The sequence below is a fragment of the Rhamphochromis longiceps genome, linkage group LG8 (assembly GCF_057381845.1).
Source record: "Rhamphochromis longiceps isolate RC_006_pf linkage group LG8, R_longiceps_female_GT1.1, whole genome shotgun sequence".
Classification (NCBI taxonomy): domain Eukaryota; kingdom Metazoa; phylum Chordata; class Actinopteri; order Cichliformes; family Cichlidae; genus Rhamphochromis; species Rhamphochromis longiceps.
The window spans coordinates 17914844-17936244 of NC_140564.1; the positions used below are offsets into that span (position 1 = coordinate 17914844).

The following is a 21401-nucleotide window of genomic DNA, read 5'->3' on the forward strand; positions in this document are numbered from 1 at the left end:
TGAATGTTTAGAACAGCAACCCAAATCAAACACTTAAATTACCTTCACACAGCAGAAAACAAACAACAAACAGCAAAACAGAAACTAACAAAGGCAGAGTAGCTAAAGCTAAAGCTATCAAGAGCTCAGAGCCAGCTACAAGCTAGCAGCCTCAATATAAGCAAAGAGTCAAAGAAGTTGCAAGGAAAATTCTGGAGATTCGTGAAACAAAGAAAAGGGTCCGTGTCCTGTTATCTGGTGAAGCTATAAACATACAGAAAAATATGTCAGGCAAAACTTGTAAACTAGCACATAATGACAAAACAAGCAAATCTGGTCTCAGTTTCAGAACTGCGAAACCCAGACCATAGGTCTTAAGATTAAGCCCAATCTGAATATGCTTGAGAGTTTAGTTTTTAGTTTTTAGTCGACTTTTGAAAGTCTTTAGTGGAAAAAGATCCCCATAGCCCTTTTAGGGACATTTAAAGAAGCAAAAATGTTTTTATAATTAATCCTATACTATTGCCAATATTACTATACTAGGGCAGACACGCTCATGTTTGCCAGTGAAGAGTCAAGCTGTAGTATTTGAGCCAAATGCAATCATGATAATTTGGGACTTCCAGCATATAAAGGATTTTAGTACAGCAGTGGATCTATTAGAAGTATAGGTGAACTTTCCAAAGGTTATTAAAAGAAAATAAGTGTTTAAGATTAGCTAAAAGCATTACAAGAAAAAAAATGAATCAAATCACAAAGGCTGAGATTTACAATATGGTACCAAGGAAGGTTTTTTCTAAATAAGTAACTGTTACTCAACAATTAAATTACTAAAACAGTTGCTCTTTCATTTCCTGTGATTGACTAATCAAGTTACTGCTGCAGGTCTACAGTGACAGTTATTCTTTTCTTTTTCTTCACACATACACAGCTCAACTTGAATCAGTACAATGCGCATGAATCTAATCAATAGCTTTCATGTAAATGTCAGGCAATTATGCAGAGCTGCAGCACCTGGATAAACTGCATATGGGTGCTAACACCTCTTTCGCCCCGAGCCTGCATGTTAATTAAGCTGAACATCTGGCGAGAGGAAAAACACACTGTCGGATTGAACCGACGGGATGCTGCCTTGATCCAAAGTGCTGAATGTTTTGGAAGGTGAACTTCAGTTACATTTTTGATGTGCTTATTTCCCTGTGCCAAGATCTACTGCAGTCCAAAAAAATAAAATAAAAATACAGGGATTAGGAGCCAATCTTTTGCTGATGGTAGGAAATCTCTGGCTAAGAAAAGACAGCGGATGCTGAAATGTGCTGTAAGGTCAAGTTCCTACTTTTAACTGAATACATCATACTGATATCACAGAGGAGGGCATTGGGATTACATGACATGCAATGAAGTTATTAGTTTGTTTTTATTTTTACGTCTGATGTGGCAAACCGTACTAAACTGAGACTAATGTGCCCTGGAATGGACTGATTGTGATAAAGAAACAAAAATAAATGGAGACTTCCACCGAGCATAAATGCCCTTGTGCTCTTTGTTTGGGGAACCAGTCGATTGAGTTTTTGTGTCCCAGCATGGCAGAGTTTGGTCAACAGACAGACAACCAGACAAAGCAATTTATACCAGCTGTTCACAGATAAAAAGAACAACAATACATCAAACAGCAAGAACAAAAGACGACTCCACAACAGAGCAAAGTGTTATTGACTCACTGGTATCTCGGCTTTATTATCGCTCTCTAGTTCTGCCAGCACTAGCTAGATTTTGATAATCCTACTGTATGATGATAAAAGATTAAAGCAACATTTAAAAACGGCATGTTTTATTTCTCTTTTCACATATTTGTAAGGTATACACCTTTCCTTTCCTTCCACCTAGTCATGCATACTTGATCCATGCTGTACGGTAAGCAGGAGCAGTAGCCAGCCGCTGCCTGCCTGTCCCATCAAACATGCATAAGAAACAGATGTATCTTTGATGTAGGTTTGTTCATGTTGCCCCCGTGTGCATGAGTGTGTGAATGAGTGTGTGTGCTTGTATGTTTAGTGTCTCTTTTTTTTCTTCTTTTTTTTAAATGTGCTTCCAGGCCCTACGGGCACAAGCTAGGCTGAGGAGATGCGGCTGCATGCCCCGACACACAAGCAGAGACGGAAGGTTGCCACAGATCCAAGGGAGGATAAATGATCGATGCAGCCATGCATTATCTTTGAAAGCATGATTCCTATTGAGGAAAGGAAGTATGCAACTGTAATAGCTCCTGTTATTAAAACTACACCATTATGCATTCATTCCAGGTTTTGTTCAGCCTGCTTCAGATTAGCACAAGTGGTGCTCTACTGTACTATATTTTAAAGGCTTAACCATGAATATGTTTGCCTTTTGCACTGACAGTCAAGGAAGCTTTGAGAATAGGCACCAATAAATTCATACCTTCATATATCCATAAAGAGAGAACTATTGTGGAATATAATTATTATTTTAAAGGTATATTTAGGGATCCTAGTACTCACAGCTTGGACTGTATTCAGAGGTTACTAATGTTAGAGTATTTCGCTGGCACTGCACTTAATGACAAGCATGGCACCGGTTCACGAGACACTCATCTTTAAGCACCTGGAATAGTGAAAACTTCCCTTGCACAAGACTGTAAACAAGCATAACCATGAGTCATCTGAGCGAAAAGCTTTCCTATCCTGCGTGTTGCCAGCTTCATTCCAGCCAGTAGGTCCCAATTTGCTCCGTCTGGTGTGTCTGCTGTATGACTGAACTGTAGTTACCCTCCACCCACCTTCAAAAACCCCCACCCGTAAGTTGATGACCACCTAATGTTACCCAGTCCTCAGTTTCCTACCATCTACACACAAATGCAAACATACCGTAGTGTAACACATGTATTTATTTTGTCATTCACACAGCTACTACTTCCATTCTCTCTCTCTCTCTCTCTCTCTCTCTCACACACACACACACACACACACACACACACACACACACACACACACACACACACACACACACATCTTTTTCCTTTTCCCCTAAGACAATTGTGTGTTGCTAACTCTCTATTGTAGAAGCCAGTCATTTCCACATGTGTGCTGACCATAAAGCAGCAAAGGGCCGACTAAAAGCATCCTTTTCCTGACTGGCAGGGTCACAATCTGCCTCATATAAACACAGGACACACCTTAGCCCAACAGATTCCACATATCCTTCTGACCTCGTTACCTCCCCCGAAGTGCTCCTCTTTCCACTGACACAGGATACTAATAAATAAATGTTGACAAAGCCGCTTTTTTTTTTTTTTGGTTTTGTTTTGTTTGTTTGTTTGTTTGTTTTTTATATCTTTCTCGTTGACGGGTAAAAGACAAAAAAAGAACACTCTTTGGGGTTTTTTAATTAAAAAAAAAAGTTTAAAAGCAAAGCTAAGCCGGGGTCCTTTTGTGTCTCTCAACGTGCCTCGCGCAGGGTTTCCCTAGCATTGTCATGACAACTGTGTGTACGCACCGACACTGGCCTTTGAAAACAATACACCCACAAAAAGTTGACTGAAGTGGGCCAGCTAAGATTTTTTAAATGAAAAAAATCGTCCAGAAAACAGAGTGAAGCAGAGATATTAAGCGGAAAGGAAATGAATAGCGAACAAGTGCACAAGTGGGGACAAAAAGTGTAAGATGCAGTCATTTCCATACCTTCTTGTCGAAGAAGTATTTGTTTCCTTTTCAACTATTCCCGGGTGCCGTTCTTGTTAGCTAGAGTCAAGCGACTACTTAGCTTTTGTCACTGTGTTCTAAACAATTAGTTTGTGACACCGGTAATGTGTAGCGAGCCGTAGCAGCACGAGAAACAACTCCACCAAGCTGTAACTTTTCTCCGCCCCGGACTGCCTGCTTCTGTCTATCGGGGGGGATGCTTCGCTCCGCCTAGCTCAACCCTGAAGATAAATCACTGTGATCCACCGGATTTCAACTTTGTGTCTCCTTGCTGGTGGCAACATGTCTCTCCCCCCCGTAAAATTACACAGTATGCTATTTATAATTAGCGAGTTTCTTTAATCCCATTATATTTACCGCTTTTTTAGTGCAAAATCGAAGCCACTATTTGTGCCCCGTCTCCAGGCCAGAGTCAATTGTGATGATTGATTTCGGACAGGACAATTATATTAATAAGAGTTTAATGGGTTTTAGACTTTGCCCCGCTTCTTCATTAGCGAATCGGCTTAATCCTTTGAACTTTCCTTGTTCAAACAACCCGAGTGACACAGACATTAAAAGAATCCAGACTCACTCAACTGAATGCTTCACATGCTACCCTTTACTCCAAAGACATTTACATCTCTCCCCTGTTTTAAAGGGACAGCAGACTAAGATGGAGTGGAAGGGCCACAGCAACACTGGCACAGTGTGGTGATAAGAGGACGCTGAAGAGAATGCAGAAAACTGAAGCTTGTCAGATTGAAAAAAGCACATTAACTTGAGAGTTGGCTGGATTTGTAAAAAATAAAATAGCTGGCAATGGACAGATGCAAGATATACACGGTTACACCCAGTATCAACAACAAAGAGGATGTATGTTGTATCATAAGACACAGTGAGAAAGTTATTTCACTAACTCATCAACACAAGACATTTTGTAAAGGGTAAACCCAGCCATGCTAGGGTTTAGCGTACTGAATCAAAACTAGCTATGTGTTTTGTTTGTTTTTAATTTAAATGCCCACAATTGTACGGAAGTAACAATCATGTTGTATATTATGTGTAATATATTTACACAAATGTTTGAAGTGCACTCACCAGCTTTTGTGTGTATTATCATGATGTTATTGAAAAGGATAAGATTATGTTTAATTAAGTGTCCTCACACAGACACACACATGCACACACACCTGCTCTTGTCTCCTTCCTGTCTCTCATCTCCTTCTCTGCTCCCCCAGAAGACTGAGCGAACTAGTGAGCCCTTCCTTTCACTGAATCAAAAAAATAATGCCGTACATAACAGTTTGACCGGCATGAACTAGTAGTTCTTTTTTAAAGTGATTCTCAAAGACCTTTTAGCCAAGAACTTGGTATATCTTGGTATAGTCAATTGAAGAAACTGGACAAGTGGAGGATAAAAGAAGAGGTCTCTGCCTTAAAAACAAAAACAAACAAACAAAAAAAAAAAAAACAGCAGCAGCAAAAACCTGACACAGGACCTGAGACACCCATCTGACCCTTTAGCTGACCCATCTCCTGTTCACTGAAACACACACACACACCTCTTCTTGTCTTATTCTTCTCCCACAAACACATTTTCTCCTCTGCTTTCTACCCTTTCTGTGTGGAGTTTTCCTGTACTTGTGTGGGTTTTCTCCACATACTCCAGCTTCCTGCCATGGTTACTGGGCGATTCTAAATTGGCTGTAGGTGTGACTGTGAGTGTGCATCAATAAAGACTAGGGTCAAAATTATAAGAAAGAAAGTCATCAGAGTCCCTCCTGAGACCAGCTTTATGGAGGTAAAGTTGTAGATCAGCAATAATAGGAGTCTGATGACAAGATATGGTATGCAAAGTTGTCAAATATCACAAAGTACATAATTACACTGTAGGTAGCTACTTACAAATTTATATTTTTGTCTTTAATTTTAAAAGAACATTAAGTTTTGGAGCCAACATGGTTCATACTGTTAACCACTAGATAGCATCAGCGTGCCACTAGCTGGCACTGATACTAATACCATAAATAGGACTATACAAAATCTTACAGTGTTCAAATTACTTTAGCAAAGGTTGAAGGCTAGGTGTGCAGTGCATTCTTAAACACAATTCACTCCCAAGTAATAACAATAATCTCAAGAACTGAAGCAATCAACAAAGAAAATATTTACCCCATAGAATTCTACAGGACTGGAAATCTTTTTACAACCATATCTCCCCATCCGGTGGCCTTGCAGCAGAATGCAAGTTTTTAGACTATTGGCTTAATTTAATCAACCAGGAAGCTAGCTAGCATCCATGTTTGATAGTGTTTATGACTTGGATGTAATATTTTACATGAGAGTGGATGGAGCAAGTGTGCGTGCACCTAGCTGCAGGGAGCAGACTTTATCACTATTCATTACTTTATTGTCTCCTAATCACAATCTTTTATTTATTTTGGGATGATTTATTTGACCTCAAACATACCTTGATGGTAGTTTTTGTTGGTTGTTAATTACTTTTGCATTAATTTTAATATTTTAACCTAAACACTGCTGAAGTAGCTGAATACGTTTGTTTTTTTTAAAGTCATATTTAAAAAAGAAACCCTCTGCACCATATTTCCTGCCTTTTAATCCAGGATTTTGCAGAATAACATTCTCGTCTGGCAAACATCAAATCCTGCAAAGCTTCTGTGTCTCACTGTCGTTTGATATGAATGCCTTTATCATATACGGGGGAAACACATGCAGCTGACTGATAAATTAAGAGAAAGCCCTTAATAACTGAAGATTCTTCCAGACAATATATGATGGATGAATTTATCGTACAAAAAATGAAAAGCATCTTTTTCACCTCCAAAGGAGACTTCTTTGAAGTAACACATCAAGGCTCTCCATTAGTAACATTAGAACACAAATGTAGAAAGCACTTTTTTGTGGGCTCCAATTTTCTATGTGGCCTCAACTGTATTTTTAAGGCTACTGCCATTTTAATTTGGGGGGTAAGGGAAGGGGGGACAATCAAGCTTGGTTAACAAGATCTGTCAGCAGACTGTGCAGGTTCAGTGTACAGGCACAGATACTTGCTAATTAGCTCAACTATTAGAAAAACTAGAATTTTAGTATATAAAACAGACTTCTTGAACAATCTGTTACCAAAATGAACTGCACAGCAAGTCAACTAATTTATCAATATTTCTTACCAGAGCTCCAATTCATTTATATAGCACATTAGAATATGTCTAGGACTGTCTAGCAGCCAATACATGAAACACCTGACTGTTAGCGTTTAAGTCTCTAATAATGCAGGAGATCAATATCCGACCAATATCCTTTCTTTAAAAAAAAAAATCAGGCTGTAAATATGTTCATTTCTGCCATAAAAATTAACACGAGTCTGTGTCGACTGACTTGCTTTTTGAACCAGCCTTATTTGAAGTATTGCAATCTCTTTAGTTCCCTTCATTTGTTTGCTTCAAAGTTTCAGTTTAGTGGGAACATGTTTTGTAAGAATGGTCTCTGCCACATTAGGCTTCCTGACTTGTAAGTCTAAGTCAAGCAACAGTAAATTGTTCTAATGTTCATAATGACCCATCACCAATATAATGTTTTTGAAACAATTATAATGCCATATAATATATACTTATTTAAAATAAGAGTAAATCTGATTTTTTATTGTAGAAGCCATGGCGTCAGGGTCAAGGGTTCTTCACTGTCAATTGACATTGTCATCTTTCACCAGGTTGTTATCAGCCTCCCCTCCGTAATCATCATGTTTTTAATCACAGTTTTTCTATGTAGGCAATGCGTCGTTGCCAGGAACAGCAAGCTGGGTGAGGTTATGGAAGGACACAGTTATAAGTGACTTTAGTCTTAGTTAGCAAAGTGTGACAGCAGAAAACACAAGCTGTCACACTTTGCTGGGCACTGAAACAGAATCTGGCATATAAAAGGGCCTAGTGATGCCATATAATGCATCATTAGTATTATTATATATGCTACAGCTTTCTCTAACTCAAGGTTTTAAAATGTATTGAATATTTCTATATAGAGCAATTATAGAACATTTTTATTACAGTCAATTTACAGTATGCTCAGGCTGAACATAAACAACAAAGGCAGTCTCATTTCATGTACTTTAGGTTTTGTAATTCCTTTGGCAAAATTATTGGCTGTTTTATATGTTTTATGGTTAGGTGAAAAAGAAAGCTTATACAAGACTCTGTATTCCTGTGAAAAACTTTGTACAGGCCATGGTTCAGTAGCTTGTAGGTCTACCTGTAGCAGCAAAAACTGAAGTAATCATTTTCTGTATGACTATTAGTCTCTTGCATCATTGTGGAGGAATTTTGGGTCTCTCTTCTTTACAACATTGCTTCAGTTCATTGAGGTTTGCGGGCAGTTGTATATGCACTGCTCTTTTAAGGTCCCATCACAGCATTTCAATGGAGATTGAATAGAATTCTTTTCTCTTTCAGCTATTCTGTTGTAGATTTGCTGCTGTGCTTGACATCATTGTCCTGTTGGATTATCCAGTTTCAGCTAAGTTTTAGCTGTCGGGACAGACAGCCTCACATTGTACTCTAGAATCATTTGGGATACAGAGGGTTCATGGTTGACTCAGTGACTGCGAGGTGGTTAGGTGCTGTTGCTGAAAAACAAACCCAAGTCATCAACCTTCCTCCTTGTGTTTGACAGTTCGTATGAGGCGTTCGTGCAGATATGCTGTGCTTGTTTGTTTGTTTTTTTTAACCATTTGGTATTAATCATTGTATTAACACACACCTGAATGCTTCAGACCAATATACTACCAAATGCTGCTGCTTACAGAGGTGCTCAAACTTGTTGATGATCAGTTAATCAAGTGCATTTGATTAGCAGCACCTGGCTGCTACTTACCTGCTTAATTCCTATGGAAGCAGAAAGGATGTACTTAGTTTTTAATAGTTTTTCATTCAGTAACACCTGTTTAAATTATTAGATTTTTTTTTCACATTGCTTACATCTGCATCTGTGATCAAGGACAACTTGGGGATGTCTTTTTATGGTGATGGGAAGAATATTTACCTCTAATTAAACTTTTACCATGTGTGACTCAGAGTTAGAGTTTACAATACACTGATACTTCCTGTTGTCCAGTTTCTATGTTCAGGTAGTTTCAACTTCTCATTATCTTAGATGTTTAGCCATCATGAACATGTTACCTCACATTCTGCGATGTCTACTGGCTACATAGTTTCTACATGAACTACATGTGGGCTACATGTGAACTACATATGAGCTACATAGAAATCATAGCTGAAGGTTGTTTTTAAGGGTGATCCCACTTACTCCGGATCTGCAGCGCAGGAACTCCTCTAAATTTCTGTCTGTTTAGAACCACAGTACACTTACACAAAATTTGTCTTGAAGAAATGCATAATATAATCATCACCAAGAGTGATTTCTGTCCTTACAAGCCTAATACCAAGCTGTCAGGATCTGGTAATGGGTTCACTGTAATGGGGTCAGCCCCATACACAAGAAACTGTGATGCACTGTGTATTCTGACACCTTTCTGTTTGAACCAGCATGAACTTTTTTAGCAGTTTGAGGTACAGTAGGTTGTCTCTGCGATTCAACCACATGGGGCAGCCTTTTAACTCCCCAATGCATCAATAAGCCTTGATCGCCCATGACCATGCAGAGTATACAATTCCAACAAGCTTCAAAGTCAATAATTGGCATGACCGCCTTTATTATTCAACACAGTCTGAATTCCCTTAGGCAGGCTATCTTGTATCTTCTTTAAGTAGTCCTCATGAATAATTCTCCAGGCATCTTAAAGGACATTTCAAAGCTCTGCTTCTTGTTCTAATACAGGGGTGTTAAACTTATTTACCACTTTATCACGCGGAGAAATGGCTTACTTAAGATAAAAATTAGCTGTATGTGGCCCACAATATAAAATGAGTTTGGTATCCCTGATTTAGTCCTCACTAGGCCATAAAACTCAATGAACAAGTGGAAACAAGCTGGAATGAAAAACAACGCATGACAAATCTGTCACAGCATGATGAGGAGATACAAGGTTTAACTTTTGCAGGATGCTGATGAATGGATGAATCTCAGGCGTGCAGGATAATTGGACATCGAGGTTAGAACTCATCAGTGAGAACTGATATTGTTAAAGAAAGAGAGAGACACAGCAACAAAGAAATCACAGGAAACAATGTGAGGAAGATCCCCCCAAAAAACTGTAGAGACACAGTTTTACCAGATGTTCTCTGCTGTTGTCTGGATTCTGAAATGGGAGAAATAATAATATTGAGCAGAAACAATGAGAGGACAGGACATCAGAGATTGATGTTGTGTGTGTGAACCATGTTTGTATGTTTTTAGGTTTTAAGTTGTTTTTGTTGGTTTCATTAAAGTGATTTGAGACCATCAAAATGAAACATTCTGTTAAAGCCCAACTCTCATTTTATTCTGATGTGTACATTATATGTTGATGACTCTATTCTTTAATGGGGAAAATCCATCAACCATATCAACCAAAGTAACTTCATCACTGATATCATTTCTAGAGGCTGATGAAAGGTTGGAAATGCTGCACCATCCTTATGATTTCCCAAAAAGGTGTCCTTCTTTCCCGCGGTGCTACGCCCTGAAAGTACACTTATAGTTTTAGCAAATTACAAGAGGATCATTATTATTATTTAACAGTTGGAAGGTGGATATGGTGAATGATGGATGATGATGGAGAGAAAGATCAGTGAGCGTTGATTTAAGAGAGGTGGAGGAAGAGATGGAGAAGTGGAACAGAATGGAATGGAGGCCAGGTGGAGAAAGGAGGGATGTGGAAGCAACTGTTGTCCAGCCTGCTGAACCCCCAGCAGCCTCGTGCGCACTCTTGTCAGCAGAATGTTTCCTGTTTCTGGTCACCCAGGACCAGGAGCCTTTTTTCTTTTTCTCCGGCTCTTTCTCCCATTTTATTTTTTTCTTCTTTTTCCTTTCTTTGCTTTTTTTCTTGGCCTCCTCCTCGTCGCCTGATGTGGATCTGAAGAGCCTGAAGCTTTTTTCTTTTTCTTCTGATGTTCCACGAGTTCTGTTTTTGTTCCACAGTTTATTATTTTAAACTACATTATTTATTTTATTCTTCGGCTAAAACACTGCACAATTTTGCAGCTGTTCTGTCTTGTCCTTTTGAGTTTCTCTGTTTTTTTATATTTTGCCTCTCATTGTATGTTTTGAGTATTTCAGAATTTCTGGCCTCCACTTCTTTGTGCTTTTTTACCAGTTTTTCGTAATCTTGCACTTGTTTTATTTTCTCCTGCTGCATTTCTGTTCTGCAGCTGTTGGTTCTTCATCTCAAATGCTTTACATTTCTGCTGCAGTTCTTGTTTTTCTTCTATTTGTTTGCTTTGCTGAAATTGCTTGTAGTCATGTGTATCATGATCATGATGTATCATGTATTGTGTGTGCATCTTTCAACTTCGCTTCCAGCTCTGCCACTTCCAGATGCATCTTTCCCTCCATTATTTGGTATATGTGCTCCAGCTGTTTATGTTTTTCTTCCAGCTGTGCATGCTGACTTTTTATGCTGTCCATCTCTTGTAGCTGCATAAAGATTATTCTTCTCTTCCAGATCTTTGTATTTGTGCTCCAATTCTTGCATCTCTTCCAGATGTTTTTTATTCTGAAATTACTTCTGTTCTTTTCGAACACAACTTGGATGTGTGCATTGTTAAGGTTTTACCATATCCACGTTCTCATGCTTCAATATATGGTTTTCCTCTTCTAGCTGTTTGTTTTTTTCCTCAAGTAGCTTACATTTCCCCCCCATGTTTTTCTAAAATCTGCAAAGGTATCTGCATGAAAGAAATTTCTTACAGAGGTTTTACAGAGGTTACAGAGGTTTTATTAGAGACATAGGTAATTGTCTTGCAATTTGACATAATTTGTAAAAGTTAAAAAATTTCTTTAGTATTGAAAAGCAGAAATTAGGCTTTCTTGTCAGAGGTCATTTTTGGGGAAAACACGAAAAGAAAACCACCGACCGACAACATTGTACACAACAGTAGACTGGTGTGTAGTATGCAAGTGAATAGTGCAGAAAATAGAGATTTTTGATGGAAAACTGGTCTCAAAGCACATTGAGAAATAGAGCTGTGCAGGACGTGCGATTCTATTGTGGTGGAAACAAGACAGAGTAGGAGATTCATTACAATCTTTTTCAGATGTGAAGCGTAGTTTTGGTGTTCTTTTGCTGTTGATTCAATGAATTGTGTGATGCAACCTGCCCTTTCAGGATCTATGAGAGGTCCTTTTTCTGCTCCCGACATGTCTGTGTAGGTGTCATCGGATGAACAAGAGGATCCGTTGATGTTTCTGTGGATACCACTCGTCTATATTTAAATAACAAAACTGGAGGGGAAACCCATTAAACCAGATATTGTCCCTCTCCCCTCTGATAGGCACTGGTGCTTTACAAACTCGAACATTAGACAACCAACCAACCACGTTCCTTGTTGACAGAAGATGGCGCTAAACATGTTTTTAAAACGTTAACTTTAAACACGTATTTCTTAAATCCAGCTTCACAGACAGTGTGACATGTATGTCAATTTTTGAGAGCAGGGCTCAGTGATGTAAAGTAGCCTTTATATGTGTAGCATTTTATGTCCCTTTAATAATTGAGATGAAATTATTTCGCATACGTTTGACAACTCTGGTCTAATAGTCCTGAAGAGATACTTTAGAGATAATCAGTGTTACTCACTCATTTGGCAGTGGTCAGAATGCTATGCCTGTAAAGCTGAAGATCATATCTTTTGCATTGCAATATTAGCCTCCCTGGCCTGGGTGGCTTCTACCGACGGTCCGAAACAATAATTTCAGATGTGGTTCATACCATTGACCACTGGATGGCGATATAGTGCCGCTAGCTGGTTTCGAGACTAATAAGATTAAAATGTACCATTTATCATAAGAAGGACCTTTGTACAGTATAAGCTAGAAAAAATGAAAGAAAAACACGAAATCTTAAAGGTTCTGCGTAAACTCGCTTTAGCGAGTCATTAAATATATCTTTATTACATATTTGCATTAGGCGACGGTGACCGTACCCGGATATCCTTGTTGAAAGATCCGCGTTAATCACGGGAAATGGAGTTTTCCATTTTGGCATTCTCCTTTTCTTCTTACGTAATTTTACTTGCGGTTAGCTTTAGATAACAGCCCTTGGTACGTATTTAGCGTACGACTTGATCGCTGTTTGCTCTTTAGAATTCCCCCCTCCTTCCTCTCCGAGCTGTTTGAGGTAAACCGACGCGGTCGCATCAGTATCGATAATACACGACGGAGTGGAAATAAGCGCACATACGCGTGTTTGACACAGATATGTTAGGTATGAGTCGACGGCAGAGAGCTGGGAGCTGACTAACGACCGGGAAGCTCGGCGAGTGAAGAACAAAACCGGGGGAGAACTTACCGTTTCCATGGCTGTGAAAAGTTAACGTACAGACGACTGAAAACGGGATTAATTCCTCTTCAGCCGAAACGAGGTAAGAACAACCGGTGTCTGAGAGTACTTCACCAAGTGGGGTAATGTCAGGGAGGGTCGGTAATGTCGGCCAAATTTGAGAATAAGAGTGTCTTTGTGTGTAAGGTTCCCCCCGGCAGTAGCAGCAGGCGGCTGTGTCCTCGTCTCAATGGGATTGTTCAGAGTTTTCGTCTGGCTGCTTTAGTGACAGAGCTGGCAGGCTTACACTTTGGACACAAATAGATTGATTATGTGAGAGAGCCCCGTGTATTTAACAGTCGGAGTTTATTCGCCTCACCTCACAAGGAGAGACATTAAGTCCCCATAACAGCGCTGACATTTGTTCTTTAACCCTGCCTGCTTGGGGCAGCAGGGTTAGGGGAGGGAGATAAGGCAGGAACCAGACATACTGCAGCCTGGGGTACACATTAACTTGCTCGTGGGCACTCCAGCTGGTTGGACAATATTACGAATGTGTGTGTGTGTCTTGAGGCCTGGACTGTGGCAATAGTCTGAAGTTTTGTCGTTAGAGTGTCAATAAAAGGTGTTTTGTTTTTATACCTGGAATGATCATGAAGGGTTAATTATTCCTGCTGTGCTTTGTTCACTGGTGGGAGTAAATATAGTGTCAGCCCGAACACGCTGGGTTGTGTAGAAATGACAGTTTACAATGTACTGTGAAAATCAGCTCACATCCCACCTCCTTTCCCCTTTTTTTTCCCAGTGGGTCCCTGGAGATTAGAAATGAAACCTAATCTCTCTCACCCCTGTCTCTGTCTCTCGCTCTCTGGCACTAACTGTGTCAGCTGTTGGTGCTGACTTGCAGTGGAACAGGTGGTGCTTGGACAGGTGCACCCATAACAAAGGGTTGCAGTCCCTTGACTCCTTCCTCTCTTACCCCTTCTCTCTCTCTTTCTCCCTCTCTTTTTTGCCAGATCTGCACTCTTTAGTAACCCATCTATCTATTACAGTACTACAGTGATGATGATTTCTCCTGTCTCAGTCAGTGTGACTCAGTGAGCTTAAGTGAAACCACTCCAGTGTTGTTGTGTAAGCAGCGTTTCATTTTTGGAAATGGAATTGTATTACTAATACAGTAAGCTCCCTGTTTACGTCTTTCCGCGAGAAGCAGTTGGTCTTGAGCAACACCCTCCGGTGTCGAGCTTGGACTTGAGTCTACATCAGCAGCTGCATTACATACTGTAGGCTTGCTTGTTCACTGGAATTGTAATTGGAACATTTCCAGACAAACCAGTTTATGTCTTTACACATTCCACTGAGGAGTCATGAAGATTACACCCTTGCAGTTACAAAAAGCTGAGGTCCAGACAGATAATTGGCCATGCAGTCAGTCTCTCCACGATCTGTAGCTCAGGTAGACTTAACTTTATTAAAGAAGAAAATGGAGAAAAAGCAAAAAAAAAAAAAAGATGTGGTTTGAGCCTGTTAATGTTCTGGCCACTCCTGTGTTTTCATGTGTGTATTTTGCTGGTGAACACTGAGTTCAAAGATAGAGGAAGGGATCAGGAATGAGGGCAGCAAAGTTACATGAAGTGGAAGAGAGCAGTGGGGGAAGTTTGAAGGCTTATCTCAGTAATGTGCAGGGACAGTTGAGCAGTGATGAGTGTTGCAGTCACCGCTGTCTTCTGCTTTAACCCTTCAGTGCTCTGCCTGCAAGTGACCAAAGGAGAAATCTGTCTCCGGAAACCAACAGAAAAACACATAACATTTAGGCTAGACAGCTGTAACAGTGTGTATTGTTCTTATTCTCGTGCTCTCCTACGGCTGGCATGCCTCATCTTGCCCCTGTGCTGCCGTACACACTCATTACTAACGTCGCTCCTATTCACAATAATGAGCGAGACCTCTAAAGCTTGGACTCTACTGGGGTTTATTTAAATCTCTTGAACGCAGCCTTCCAGCTTTGCTCTGCTCGCCAGGGCCAGTGCGCCTGCGCTCTACCGACACTCCAGTAATCCGCTGGAGGAGATTGCATCCTCGTCCACTGCGCTCAGGCTATCAGTGAGGGAGACTTAAAACATGGAAAAATACATAACGGGAGCATGGGAGGCTGGGAACGCGTAGCGGGACCCAGATGTAGAAGCATTATGGGGAGGAGCGGCTTTTACACTGCGAACAAGCTCACATCCAAGGCGATAACGGGACCGGGGCGAGGATGTCTCCTGATGTAAGGCAGCGAGGCTCAGCGACTAACATCCCAAACGCTGGAAATATGAGATGAGCGCACGCAGGAGTGGAGCCGGCGGAAGATGGTGAAATTTGCGACCGAGTGCTCCTTCTTCTTCTTTCTCCTGCCTGGACGAACGAAACATCTTCGGGTATTCACGCTTCTCCCAAAGCCTGCGGATCGCTTCCTGCTTCATGCACATTACTCTCCATGGCCCTGTGTACCGCTGTGGAAACTGATCACCTTTTTTCTTTCTTTTTCAAATGAGTAACGCTTTGCAGTTATGCTAACAGGACTTAGTTGAAAGCTCACATACGCGTGTGTTTTCACATACGCTTGTGTTTTTAGTGTGACGTTCACCGAACCCGTAAAGCCAAACTACGGATCCGATCCCATGCGAGCGACCCGTGGGCACAGCGATCAGCTAATACTTGATGCCTATCAAAGCTCAAGCAGACCAGGGAGCACCGGGGTGTTTACAAACTGTCGATACTCCTAAAATCACCCATGCAAATGTAGTTAGTCTCTGACGCCGTGGCTGTGGGGATACTCCTTTCCCTGTGTCGCTTCGCATGCATAGACCTGCTATGACAAACTGGCAACCCCGCATAAATCCGAGCGCAAGATGATGAACTGAAGTGGCCTGCCTAGGCTGTGGGATCAGACAGAAATTAAGCTGTGACTCTCAGACAGAAGAATCTAGGATCATCTCCAGTCCTTGTGCTGGCACAGCACCGCAGCATGACACGGAGCATTGCTCTCGGGTGTTTACTTGGATATTGCTCAAAAGTTGAAACTGAGTTGTAAACATGTTCGTGCTGTGACAGCTGTTGAGGTAAACACGCCCGTGGCCGGTGTTGCTTTGAGATTTAATTCACGTGAAGTGCAGGGATTCTGCACATTTCCGAATTGATCTGTGTGAAATGGCCCTTCCTCACGCTTTCAAACATTATGTTTTCTCCTGTGAGAGAAATGCAGCTGGGCTGTTTTACTGGTAAACCTCCACAGCAGCTGTTAGTCAGACTGAATGTCTGAAAGGGGACACTTGGCTATTTGCATACTTGTAGTGTTGCCAACACTGCTCCCACGAAATGCGATGCATTGATTTCCTTCTTGCAAATAACTTTTGTGTGACTCTCTCTCCCCCCCCCCCCCCCCCCCCCCCCCCCCCCCCCTTCTACAACATCATCTGTGCCACTACTAATCTGCAACATTATCAGCTAACTTCATGGACAGTGGGGTCATCTTGGTGTCCTTTTGCGAGTTTATCTTAAACGTAACACTTTTTGGAGGTGTCTGGTTTTGTTGCTGCAAAGTTTTAAGACAGTGAACACTTTTACGTGCACACGTTTTCCTTTTCCTTTTTTTTGAGACATTTTTCCGAGCATGTGTGAAAGGAAGAGGAAGCAGCACAAGACTTTTGCTGCACAGGCTGGGGAGATGTGTGAGAATGAACACGCAAGGAATTATGAGTGGCACTATGGAAGACTTGGTGCAGAGTGTTACAAGCTTAAAGTCTACAAAAGGGAGAATTACAAGGCTTTGCTGTGAGAAAATTGTATTTTCTCCTCTGTGACGCCAGCTGTTCCATTGGAATCGCCGCTTCTTGCCTCAATTTACTGTTTGAATTGAGAACTTCCACCCTGTTGTGGATACTTGGCCACCTGCAAGTTAAACTCATTTGAGTACCCTTCTTCTTCTTTTTTCTATTTGCCATCCTGTTGCTGTTTTTTTTCTTTTCTTTTTTTGTTATAAATACTTTCTTTCCCAGAGGGATCCTTGGTGTTATTTGAAGGAGGAAATTCTTCATATTCGTAGCTGAAAGTTGCCAACGGGAAGCAAAGACCACATGATAAGGGTTGTTTGTGTTCTTCTGAAGGCTTCCTGTGTGCCCAACTGGGTGCAACAGTGGATCCCTTGTCATATTTGGTGCTTTAGGGAAATACAAAGAAAGAAAACCCCCAAAACAGAAAAAACAACATTTAGAAACTAACTTCTTATCTCCGTGGTGATGGGGAGTTCAGCCTCGTCTCTCACTGCAGAGACCGAGTCGGACCATGGCTTTCGAAGTACCCCCTACCCTTCGTCACCCCCTGTGGGCTGGCTCAGGAACAGCCACAGCAGCCCCGTGTGGGGTACCACCTTCATCACACGGCAGCAGCAGCAGCCGTTGCCTCATCGAGAGCGCAGGTAAGGGGCAGCGCTGTCTAACCAATCAAGCACTTCTCTCACATTGAGCACACTCGGGTCGGGTCGGGGGCAGTTAATGGCAGCCTTAAAGAGGTATTTAATTTTTGCAATTGAGTGATGCTGCTCATTTGCGTTGTTGGCTTAAGAAATGTGCTGCGCTCTCTTTTATAGTCTTACAGAAACGCTTACTGAGGATTCGCTAACCCCTCAGCTATGGATCAAATCCACTGTCTCATCAAAGCTTATCTAATCAAAGCCTGCATTTTGATGTTTTTCTATGATGCACCCAAAATCTGACTAAGCCGGATTTGTCAAACAAAATCCCACCTCCTCCTAGCTCGGCTGTACAGTATGTGCTGCAAATGAGGCAGGGCAGAGGGGACTGAATGGGCAGATGGAATGACCTAGGCTCAGTGAAACCAATGCAATGAAACCCTGCCAAAGGATTAATTAAAATATGAATTTAGTGTGATCATGGATATCTATTTGTTGACCCACAAAATAACCCTTTCTGTGTTTTAGAGGCTCCTCAGTTTGCCCGTCAAACATAGCTGTGAGTTTTCAGAGTAAAACACAGATTTTTCAGAGTTTTGGGTTGAGAAAGGTTTATGTGTAGCTGAACAAACTCCTTTGTGGAAGAGACAACGCTATTCCTTTTTGTATGAATAAGATAGATTCACTCAGTGCATCTGCAAGAAAGGCTGCATTAATCCATTGTTCTGGTGTGTGCCTTCTGAATCTCTGATTCGCTGTCAGAACAGCGGCACACAGGAGTTTGTGAGAAGCTTTGAATGTGCCGCACATCTGGCAGTTTTGACTGACTTTCTTCCAAAGCCTGATCTTCCCAACCGCCCTCACAGAAACCTATTTAGAAGTGTTTCCAGTTTTCCTCCTGCCTTTTTTTCCCCTCTTTTTTTAAATTTATTTATTTTTTTTAGGTCATGTCTCCCGGAACAAGAACAGGCAGTTGATATCGACCGTCTGCAGTGTATTGAAGTTGTTGCTGAGTCACTCAGGGCATCATGGTCTGGTTGTTAGTTATTGATTTTCAGAGAGGCCGATCACATTTCCCCACAATGGATGTCATTATTTATTCAGCAATCAGTCTCCAGTTGGGCTTTCATCTTTCTTGATTCCTGCCCACTGCTGTCGATGCTTTGCTTGCAGTTGCTCCACGTTTAACAGTTAAGTCTGTCAAGGCTTCCTTGTCTTATTGTTTCAAGGTTCTCTTGGGGTTTTTTTGTTTCTTTTTTTTGTTTCTTTTGTTTTATTTAACCATGAAGCAGAAGTCTGGAGATGTAGGCTCTCTTTTGTGAGTGTTGTAGGCCAAGATAAGGAACCAGGCGTGTTTTTCAATGCCCAGGCTCGAGCATGGCTCCGTAAATATTGCTGAATTCATGATTAAAACTTAAATCTGGCTCGTACTGTCAGTGTAGTTTGACATCATACAGTTTATTTGCTTTTCATTCAGCAGAATCTTTTGTTTGTGCATCTCTGTAGCAACAAGACTGTGCCTTCAGCACCAATCAGACTACACTCTCAGTCAGTCGAGTGCATGCAGTCCGTTTCTGTCTGCTGCTGGAAGGCATGGAGGGGACACACACACACACACACACACACACACACACACACACACACACACACACACACACACACACACACACAGACAATAGATGTTTTAGAAAGACATTGCCGTACCACTTGAACGTGCTCTCTCATCTACCCCACTCACCCTCTCTCTCATGTTCACTCAGTCTTTTGTCCATGTACACACCACTGTGTGAGCCTAACAACGTTAGGCAAGCTTTGCTGAGCTGTGACAGAGCATGAAATATAGAAACAACAGTACACCATGAGCCCAGCTAAACTTCAGCAATTCTCTTACGCTTTATTCTCTAATATATTGCCCTATAAACCATTTTCTTTCCCTCCTTTTTCTTTCTTTTTTCCCTCTACCTTGGAGACTGCATGAACAGACTTGTCCTTGAGTAATTTCAGTTTGTTTGCGTCCAGCAGTAAACCCCATTGACTTTGGGAAGTGTTTTTGTGTGCCTTGATTCAGCACCTCAGCTGTGAAGGTTCACTCATGATAACAGCCCACTTATCACACAGAGATGTGCAACATAAGTGCACTTGTGCACACTCCCAAAATGGGACATTTAATAGCATTGCTGGCTTCATTAATCCTTTAAAGCAGTGGCGTTCTGTCGTTCAGACGTTAATGTGGCTCACAGCTCAAATTCAGTGAGGGTGACAGAACTAGCCACAGTAGCCACATGATGTTATAAACTGTTTGAGATCTGATGGCGCGTCAAGTGACACTTACTGCATTAGGTACACATGCATCTTAACATGGCAGCTGTAAATTGGTAGCTAATTTGATAATTGAAGAGGGTATAGGAAACAGATCTATTGATAGTCTTTGGGACTAATATACTAATCATTAAATGTGAGGAAAAAAATGTCAGACTAAGTGACTTGGATGAAAGTAAGAAAACAAGCCAGAAGACAGAAACATTTTAGCACACTTTTAGCAATGTGGTTAAGTGTTGTCTCTGCATTTGGATTTAGAGTCTCTTAATCACATTCTTCGATAATCAGATTGTTTTTAAATGCGGCTTGAATGTGAAATGTGGCGTTCAGCCCAGTGCATGAAATTGTACACTGATCAGTCTGCTGAGTGTGTCTAACATTAGCTGTGCCAGCACCCGCAGCCTTCTTTCCATGCAGGTTGATATCCATGCACCTCTGCAGAATAAGCTCAACTGTCTGACGTGAAATACACAAAATTACTCTGTTTAAGGGCTGTCTACACGGGAGGACAAGAGAAGTTAAACTCTTCTCAAACTTTAGGCTACTCATTGTAATTTGTATAGTATTTTTTCTCTCTCTTGTTTTCTTTTCTAAATGTACTTGTATATTGTTCACATGTTGAAATAAATTACCAATCAATCAATCAAGCAGCTACCAATGAGAGTGAAGGAAACTATTGACTGACACACGATTGGGTTGTAAATATGTGTGTACACATTCTTACCCAGGCATCACAGCCTGAAGCATCCACCATATGTGTACGTGACTTTAGATCCCAATCTATGAGGTTATGACTGTTGTCCAGTGTGTAACTGTGTACAACTCTCTTCCTTCTAAGCGCACATGGAAGGATTCTAAGGCTTTCTGATGCTGGAGGTATTAAAAAAAAAAAGGAAAAAAAGAAAATAGGCTTTTGTAAACAGCTGGAATTAACACATTTTTCCAGCTCCTCTTATTTTTTTGGCAAACCGGACATTTACATCTTTACTCTGGTCTATAACCTACTCGTTACTGCAGTAAAAATGCTTGAGTAAGTAAGCTAGTATTTTCACATCTGTAATGGATCTGAGATTTCAGAGTAAAGTAAATGAAGGAAAAACTGAACATATATGAGAAGAGTTTAATGACTTTTGGAGAGGGGTTTTGTGTGTGCCTCCGGCAGCTTAATGGGGCACAAACTGTGTCTTTTGTGCTCTCTGTGCTGTTTATGTACAAGTGTGGTGCCGAACTTAAGAAAAAAGAAAAAGATTTTTGGGTAAAGCGTCAGCTTTGAGACTTCCTCTTATTTGTTGCGAGAGATTCATGTGGCAGTGTGAAAAAGACTGAGAAAAGGTGTCTCACGCCAAAAGTGTGAAAGTTTACATGCCTGTGTTTCAGTTTATTTATTTATTTTTGAATTTCTTACGTTGTTACTTTTCAGGTCATTCTCCAAAGCGATTTAGCGAGCCAGCAAACTCACAAATATACAGGAGAGAAATGCACACTCTGTTAATGTGACTGCTTGTCTTCAGATAAGATGAAT

At 41.0% G+C, this 21401-nt stretch overlaps 2 protein-coding genes across 3 annotated transcripts in view; one reads left to right on the top strand and one right to left on the bottom strand.

Annotated features, from left to right (window-relative positions):
* The window catches only part of ankfn1b (ankyrin repeat and fibronectin type III domain containing 1b), a 160426-nt gene extending 156541 nt beyond the window's left edge, over positions 1-3885 (bottom strand). The window contains exon 1 of the mRNA XM_085416213.1: positions 3678-3885. The gene's annotated coding sequence lies outside the window, so the exon portion shown is untranslated. The remainder of the gene's footprint in view (positions 1-3677) is intronic.
* Positions 3886-12935: 9050 nt separating this feature from the next.
* Positions 12936-21401, top strand: part of capn15 (calpain 15) — a 43271-nt gene continuing 34805 nt past the window's right edge. Inside the window, exon 1 of one of the 2 annotated variants that reach the window (XM_085416216.1) lies at positions 12936-13210. Coding sequence is in view for 1 of the 2 variants with exons in the window: in XM_085416215.1 (XP_085272341.1) it covers positions 17388-17566 (179 nt within the window). In the remaining variant the exon portion in view is untranslated. Of the gene's footprint in view, positions 13211-16560; positions 17567-21401 lie in introns of those variants that run through there. The other variant, XM_085416215.1, reaches the window with a different exon arrangement.